Source organism: Protopterus annectens, chromosome 7.part0 (genome assembly GCF_019279795.1).
Source record: "Protopterus annectens isolate FY-2018-M chromosome 7.part0, PAN1.0, whole genome shotgun sequence".
Classification (NCBI taxonomy): domain Eukaryota; kingdom Metazoa; phylum Chordata; order Ceratodontiformes; family Protopteridae; genus Protopterus; species Protopterus annectens.
Window position 1 is genome coordinate 1,484,462,342 of NC_056739.1, and position 9,291 is coordinate 1,484,471,632.

Consider the following 9,291-nt stretch of genomic DNA (forward strand, 5'->3'; position numbering starts at 1 on the left):
ACATGACAAATGAGTCATGGCTGATGAATTTTGCAAGGTCAGAAGACATTGGGAGTGCTGTTCCTCCAATACTGGTATAAATTCACCTTGGTAAGACAGAGTAATACACAGCCTGATTTTGATTAAGGTAAGAGACTTTTTTAGTATAAAGAATAGCCTATTGTCTAGAGAGATGGTTCATCAAGTCAAACTGTTTGATAATGCCTGATAGATGAAATGGACATTGCACAAGATAATTCAGATATGGCCTGTGCAAGACTGTATACATATATTTGCAGTGGTACACTATCTCAGCAGAATATTTCTAGCCGGTGAATTGTTAGCAGTCTTGAGACAGTATAAAACATTTGGAAGAATACTCCTTCAGTTGTATGGACAGATTGGTGGTAATAGCATAATTAGGTTTATAGGCTCATAGGTGTTTACTAGGCTAACGACCACAAGTGCCTTTTTAAGGCTAGCCATGCATCCCAAATCTTTGACAAGTTCTGATGTCCTTGATAGGGAGAGGAACCATTTTCAGGTTACCCATTTGCATTAGATCCATAAGTGCCAAACCAGGGATGAATTTCCAGTTTCCCATCCAAGTGTCCAAGTTGCACTAGAATTGGTCAATGTAATATGTAGTGATGTGTTGTGCACGGTCTTATAGATGGTGGGACAAATGCATATGCTCAGATGACAGTTAGTGCACTGATGATGTAAAGGGACACTAGCATTGTGGTAAGTTGACAAAACACCTGCCTGGTGGTATCAGTTAACCAAATGATAGTATGATACAGACTAGAGCAATCATTATTAAAGCCATTACTGTAGTGGTAGAACAGTGGTTGGAGTTACAGGTGTAGGGAAAATTTTAGTGAAAATCATCGATAAAGAACAGTATGGCGTAATCTTGCATGACTGTCTGAAGCATCCGATGACTTCTGTTTTGTGGAGCACATTAAAAAAACAGGATTAGATTTTATATTTCTGTGGTTGTCTGGACTAGACTGGTGTAATGTACTGTTGCAGTCACATTAGCAGACGGTGTGACTGGGTACACGACCAGTTGACCATCGCTGGGTTAGGTGTGTAGGTGGAATGAAGTACTACTTGGATTGAGATTGGTGATTGTCGAAAAAAACAATTTGGTTGGTGAAAGGCAGATAAACATAGCAATTCAATGCCTACAAAATCTTGTAGTAAAGACATGAAAGTCAATGGAAGGCAGCACTTAAGTGACTACAGTACAGACTATTGAGACGGCACCATTTGGAGCTTTTCCCCACAGGACTCCACTGAAGACAGTCACCTTGTGTCCAGTTGGACTAACCTGGTAAACAAATGGAAAATAAATAACTAAATAAAATAAATATTTCAGCCTGCACCAACTAGAAATGCTTGCAAAGAAATAGACAGCAAACCTCTACAGATAGCCAGTAAACTAAAGCAAACTAAGCAGCCAGAGATTCATGGAATTTTTTATTACACAGGAAAAAGTAGTTATTAATTACAGCTCGTCACAGGTATTGAATGTTCTTCATTCTTGCTGTACTTCCATATCGTATGGGAACATCGAAATTTTGTATGCATATTTTTACATTCTCCAAGGCAAATGCTGCTGAAGTGGTGTGTCGCTCGCATAGTGCTCAGTGTCTGGGTTGCACTAGATACTCCTAGTCTGCCCTGCGGGAATAGAAAGATTAAAACATTAGCCTGTTATCAAAGCTGGCATTGCAACATATTTGTAGTGACAAAACAAGTGAGAGTAGCTGTAAGTGAGCAGCATGTGAAACCTGAAAAAGCACCTAGAAGCAGTGATTGTAGTTTCCACACCTTAAGGCTGATGAAAGTGACTGGACATATTCACAGGGTTGTTGGATAAACAGGCCTAGCTGCATATTGATGGAGTTAGGTATATGGGCATGTAGGGTTGTTATTACACTGCAAAACTGCTTTGTAATAGTGGGCATTTTAGAAGGCATCATCAAACACACCAGTGTATTACAGACATAGCACCAATTGCACTGGAGGCTGACAAATGGATTAAGTAATGCATTTTGTCCGTGCATGTCACTATTTTAGAAGTCAGTCCTTGCAGTGACATCTATAATCTGATTCAGGTAAATTAACCGTGATGTCCTTGCTTTAAAAAACCCTTCTTTGTGAAAAGTGACATTGAAGCATTCATCAATGGCCACACTGGTTTCTGGACACAACAAAAGAGAAGGGAAAATATAGTGATGTGGTTGATATGTACAAAGATAAATGCAGGGACATTGCAAAAGTATTTTTGAAAAACAAGTGGAATAAAAAAGTATGTAGGCAGACACTGCATACCAGTATAGTTTGGAAATGTCAATCTCAATTTTTAAGACGGTGAACTAATAAAGTAAATGATATCTTAAACCTTAAATTACTACTTGAGAAACTGCATGTGAATGCAGTCAGGTAAGGCCATGGCTATAGTGCATCAAAAAGAAATGTCCCCTCTATCAAAGAAAATGCTAGAACAAGGGAAAATTAGATGAGTCAAGCCCCCTACTGAGAGTTGCCAATCACAGGAATTAAGAGCTCAAATTACCCTCAGGACTTTGACAGCTAGGGAAGCTAAGTGTTACGGGGAGGGGAGAAGTAGATGGACCGGAATTCAGTCTCACAAATTAGTGCCATTTAAGTATAATTGAAAAAGCAGCAGTAAAAAGCACTTTTGAAAGTCTGTTCTGTGACATTTGCACTACTTCTGTTTTAAGTAGTCATTCAGCAGCAGGGAATCTTACTTACAAAGTGCTGACACAAAGGGAGCAGTGTATGGATGTAACATCTATGGAATGACTGGAGCTTTAAGCAAAAGGAGGCCTACATGATGTAACATTTTAGAGCGAAACACTGCATTCTGGGATACTGAATGGCAAACTGATTTATCAAAACCACGTCAAGATGCTAGACCCCATGTGGCCAGACTTTGGAATTACGTACACAAATATTTAAAATGCTGTAAATAGTCCCAGAGTGCTGTTAAAATGTAGGAAATATCAAGCTATGATAAATTAAACATGTTTTTTGATTCTGTGGATGTGGTACTCCTTTAATAGCACCAGAAAGATTATCTAATATGGATGCTTTTCCCTAATAATTTTTTATCCATAACTCTGGAGGTAAAAGTTGAAAGATATGGCACATACATATATACACACAACACACAGTGTTCTAACATATGCAACTATTTACCACATTAGAGGAGTGGGCCTCTTTTTTCCTTTTTTCAGGCACAAACTTGTTACAGAATAAAAATCATGCAAATGCTGCTTACAAATAAAAAATGAGTACATTCAACAAAACAAATAAAATGAGCAAATACACACACACACACACACACACACACACACACACACACACACACACACACACACACACACACACACACACACACTCAAAAATAACAATTATCATCATCATAAACAAGTCATAAATGTAGATCTCTAACCCTAAAATGCATGTCTCCCCTTCCAAACCCTAAAGCTCCAATTGCTCCTTAAACCTACATTCCATTTCCCCTCCCATTCTAGATCGTTCCCTATACCTAAATTCCTTTACACCTCCTTCTAACTATGGCTCAGTAAACCTATAATTCCCACCCCCTCCCTAACCCTAATGCTCATCACTCCCTAAACCTAAAATCCCCTTTCCTCTCTCTAAACCTAAAATACCTTTCACCCTCTGGTCCATGATCTTTCTCTAAACCTAAAATCCCCACCCCAACCCTAAAGTCCCATCATTCCATAAAATGTAAATTCCCTGTCCCCTCCATAACCCTCACATTTCTATTGCTCCATAAACCTAAAATCCTTGTTCCCCTCCATAACACTCTAGTCCCTACTTCACTCCCTGTTCCCCTACCTAAAGTTAAAAGCACCATCTCAACTCTCTTTCTCCACTTACCTGTTCCATGGAAAGCACTTGCTTGCATCCATTTCCTAGAAAATGAGCAGATGGTGTGGCAGCTGTGTTTCTAAATTCACATTCAGTTTTGAGCATGAGCAGATGATCAGATGGGTTTACATCCATTTGAGTCCCTGTCTGCATGTTTCTGACATTCAAACAGCTGGAACACCCACTACACTAGACTTAGATGATGAACTACTTCATATGCTATGAACAAAGTTAAGAGAAATTGGCCACAATACAGAATGTCATTATCATGGACTACAGTAACATCATATATGGTTTTACTACTGCTATGAATTACTACTATTATTATGAAATGCTTTGCAATAGGAATGTGATGATAGGCATCTTTTAGATCCAGCTTTACTACTGAAGGTAGTAGAGTGAATAGTCATACAAGTGGCACCTATGTCTCTAATGCAAACAGGTAACCTGTAAATGGTTCATCTCCCAAGCCCATACTTACACTTATAAAGGGTATCAGAACTTGTCAGAGATTTGGGATGCATGGCTAGGCATAAAAAGGCCCTTGTGGTCATTAGCCTAATAAACACCTATGAACCTAAGACAGTGAAGTGATAACATCTTCATCTTCAAAGTCTAAACAAAAAGAGTTTAGACCAGAAAGATCTAGCATTGGTCCCAAGGATCCTACTGATTTGAAAACTAGAAAAAATATTGAATAATAACTTTTCTTTGGGAGATTGAATGACATTGGTGCTATGACTTTTTGAGACAGACTTCTGTGTATAATGGGAAGAAATAGAGGAATCTTTTTTCCTGGGCAAGGGGGAATCCAATGGAAAGGGGGGGGGGGTCCCACTAAAGTATTACATCCACTTTTGTTTACCTTCAGAACCCGACTCTGAGACAATCTGATTTCAGTAAGAAGGATGGAGTGTCAGAAACAGAAAGGTTTCCAGGGTAATCATGCTGACAGACAGGAATGTACTTCACTTTCAGAAACATTTACTTTCTTTATTAAGCCTCCTTTCCATTTCTAAAACCTTATGACATTAGCTCCATAATGCTTAAAATTGTTTGTTAGAAAAATGAACAAAAGGGGAGGAAAACCATTTGCTGTGAAAACTGAGGGTTGACATTCACAGTCCTAGAATTAGTTTTGCCATAAGTACCTCTGCTGCATGGAGATCAAACACACCAAACACAAGTCTCTTTATTTCAGAGAATCTAAAATCTCAGATTAAACATCAGGAAGAGTTTGAGAGTGAAGCCAAGCAAATTTCTCAAAAGTGATCTAGATGCAGTAGATCTGGAGGAAGAGTCAGCAACATCATAAGTACATTTTAAAATATCCTTAGTCACTGGAGAAATGGATATCACAGAAGCATTTAATGAATTCTTTAACTCAGAAGAAGGAAGGTTAATCATAAACTTCTCCAAATTCGAAAAAGACAAGTAAAATCTTGAAGATATGAACTTGACAGTTTAAAATCTTGAAAGCTAAAAAATATATTTATGTTCATCATATTGATCACTGCTGCAGTAGCCTTAACTATATGGGTTATATCTTGCATAGGATATCACAGACGGCCAGCTACCAAAGCTTCAGGGTACATTCCATGAGCTTAAACCATCAGTCAGATTCAAATGAGTTGACTAAAAAAGAGAGGTTTGGGCACCAAGATCTTCAGAGCTTTCCTGCAACCAAACAGCAAGATCTTCTGAGGCTTACGAGTATTGATAGCCTGCTTATGCTGATTTTTTGTTGGGCAGATAAGTTTCCTTTGGGGGAAAAATCTTCCATTTTATAAATTTGTTTATTAATACATTCTCTTTCAGAAAAATTATCTTAATGCTATGAGTTTGTGTTTTAACTGACTGTCATGAGACTATATTGGACTTTTAAATGAGTGTTTTTTTTCCTGTAAGCTTATTGTATTACCACCATTACCTCTCTATCCCACTTTAAAAAAAGTCTATTCCAATACTTTAAGTCCCACTGGTTATGCCAATGCTCATTCCCGGATTAACGCCTCGATGTAACTCAAATCTCTCACTTCTCTTCTCTCAAATGAATCCCATGGAATTTACCATGTCTGCTTCTTTTTTCCTGATATTTCCACCTTGTATTTCTCTTCCCTCTGTACCAACTTAGACCTGTATTACCTCTGATATGAGGCCAATTGTTTTTAAAATTAAATATCTGTTCTGCTTCTAAATACCCTCCTTATATCATGTTTTTATGAATGTAACTATTAATGCCTGTATCTCTGGCTTCTCTTTTCAATTCTATATAATAGTTGTTTAATATAATATCAGTTTTTATCTATGTAACAATGTACTAACTGTATATGTGGAGCTTTTCTCCCCGGGTCTCCGCTGAAAATGGACATGTATCCAGACGGATTTTCCCGGTCAACAAATGTAAAATAAAATAAATAAATAAGTAACTAAAACCCATTTTTCTGTGAAGAAATTGTGTTTATTTTACTTTGTGGATCTGACAAGATTTTAAAGTCCTCTGTTGAAATGTCAGCACTTTAAATGCTGAGTGCTGGCAAGCTGAAAAAAAAGACTGAAAACACACGAGGTCATCTGAGTCCACATGGGTGGGGCAGCAGGAATAAAGAAGGAAAACCCATTCTAAACGTCTGTCTGGCAAATGGCTTGATAGTAACCAACACATGGTTCAGAAAGAAAGACAGCACAAGATCACATGCAAGAGTGGCCAACATGCAACTCAAGTAGACTTCCTCCTGGTAAAAAAGGGCACTAGGGTGGAATCAGTGATTGGAAAGTCATCCTCAGTGAAACAGTTGGTCCACAGCATAAACCACTGGTTGCTACAGTCAGCCCCAAGCAGTGGTCAGAGAAGGCTCTAAGGTCAACAGAGACTGGGCTGAAGACCTGGAAGTTGACTGGAGAGAAAGTGCAACCATTCAAGGAATTACTCAGGTCTCAAGCACCCCAAGAAGAGGGGGAAATAGGTGGAGCACCTCAAAGCAGCATGTGTGAGGGCTAGTATGGAAATAAGGTATGGAAATAAGTTATATAAGGAAAGATGGTGATGGAATGCAGAAATCCAGAAAGTCATTGAAAGAAAAAAAGAATGCTGGAAAAAGTGAGATATAGAAAAAAAAAACAGAACAGGCTAGTAAGTAATACGATGCCAAGAAAGGAGTTACAAAGTTGCAATAGCAAAGAACAGGACATCAGAGACACTCTACCAGCTTCTGGAAGTGACTAAGTAGATGGCACAATGAAACTATATCAGGTTGCAAAGCAAAGCCAGAAAGATAAAGAAGATAGTGAGACACTCTTCATAAGGGATGACAGCAACAACCTGCTTCCCAGTCCATATGACACCAAAGTCAGATGGAATGAATACTTCCAGTAGCTTCTGGATAAAGAATACCTCACAGAAGTTGTACTGTTCCAGACACAGATGATGATGCGAGAACAGGAGGAGCCCACCCAAAAAGAACTAAGAATAGCACTAAGGAAAATGAAGTCAGGGAACACTGCAAGCTCAGATGTGGTCACAGCAGATATCATAAGGATACTGGGTGAGATAGGGGAGAAATGACTGCTGAGGGTACTCATAGTAGTGTGGAGAGAAAAGTGCATCCCAGATGACTGGAGAATAAGCATATTTGTGCCAGATTACAAGAACAAAGGGGACATGCACAACTGTGGGCAGTACAGAGGTATCAAAATCCTGCCATATTGTATGAAAGTTCTGAAGAGGGTGCTTGATAAATAAATACACAGAGTTGTAGAAAGTAAGATATGAGATGAACATTTTGGATTCAGATCAGGATGCAGCACAACTGACCTGATGTTTGCAGTGCGACAGATAGTTGAGAAGAGGCTAGAGATGAGGAAAAAGTCCAACTGGGCATTCCTAGACTTGGAGAAAGCATATGACAAGGTCCGAAGAAAGCTGATTTTGGCAGTACTACGGTGATTTGAAGTCCAGGAAACAATGGTAAAATGAGTGCAGGCTATGTACAAGGACCCAATGACTCACGTAAGAACAGTGTTTGGTCTTACAGAGTGGTTCCCAGTGGGAGTGGGTGTGCACCAGGGATCAGCTCTGAGCCCACTGCTGTTCATACTGGCGATGGACTACATTAGCAAACAGGTTGAAGGAGGACAGACCAACAAATTTGCTGTATGCAGACAATGTGGCATTGCAGGCAGACTCTGAGCAAGAACTTCAGCAAAGGATAGGGGAATGGAATGTAAAACTGAAAGCACATGGGATGAAACTAAGTACAGATAAGGCAGTGGTAATGGCAGCAAATTAAGGAAATCAGAAGAATTGAGATAGAAGGGAAGATAGTGGAACAGGTTAATAGCTTCAACTATCTGGGAGGGGTGGTTGAGGAGAAGGGAAGTTTGAATGAAGAGGTCGAAGCTAGAATCAGAGGGCTGCAGCCAACCGGCAGAGAGTGTCAGGTATAGTATATAACAGAAGAATGCCAAAGAAGCTGAAAAGTAAGGTGTACAAAACAGTGGTATGACCAGTACTACTGTATGGGGCAGAAACCTTGGCAGTAAAGGCAGAGCAGTTGAGGAAGCTAGAAGTGATGTAAATGTAGTGCCTGAGAAGGGTGGTAGGATGCACACTGTGGGTCAGGACATAAAAGCAGAAACCAAAGTAGCTCCAACTGCAGAAAAGATCAAAGAGAACAGATTATGAGGTTTGGACACATCTGCAGAAAAGCAGAAGACAATCTGGTGAAGATTTTGTAACAGACTGGAAGATGGTAAGAGGAAACAAGGGTGTCCTGCAAAGAGGAGGATGGATTGTGTGAGCAAAGATTTGTGACAGTCATGCATGAGTGTTCTGGAAAGCAGGAGTGTGGCATTAAATCAAGCGAGATGATGACAGTTAACAAGACACCCCGACCATATGTAGAAAATTGGAAAAAGGGTGTCTATGATGATGATGATACACACACACACACACACACACACACACACACACACACACACACACACACACACACACACACACACATATATATATATATATATATATATATATATATATATATATATATATATATATATATATATGTATTGTGATGACCTTGGCCTGGCCCAGCAATCAAGGAGCCTCAATCCTCACCACTAACACCAGGGAGGTTGTCTCCTAGAAGAGGGGAAAGGATAACTAATACACACAGTAAAGTACAATTTCCCTTAAGTGCACACACAGATCACAGTCAGTCTGGAGCTGGCTGCTCCCTTGCTCACCAGGTCCCCAATAAGACTCCCCACTGGCACAGCTATAGGGCCCAGGTCTCAGCCTAACTGGGCAAGCTAGAACCTCCAGTACCCTCTCTGTCCAACCAGCTCTTTGTGTCCCTGCCCAAGTAGCTGACACAA

General features: G+C 39.6%; 1 protein-coding gene across 1 annotated transcript in view; it reads right to left on the reverse strand.

The window, feature by feature from the left end:
* Positions 1-1,503: 1,503 nt before the first annotated feature.
* The window catches only part of LHFPL4 (LHFPL tetraspan subfamily member 4), a 1,031,502-nt gene continuing 1,023,714 nt past the window's right edge, over positions 1,504-9,291 (reverse strand). Inside the window, exon 3 of the mRNA XM_044078034.1 lies at positions 1,504-1,668. Within this exon, the coding sequence (XP_043933969.1) occupies positions 1,649-1,668 (20 nt within the window). The 3' untranslated portion in view covers positions 1,504-1,648. The remainder of the gene's footprint in view (positions 1,669-9,291) is intronic.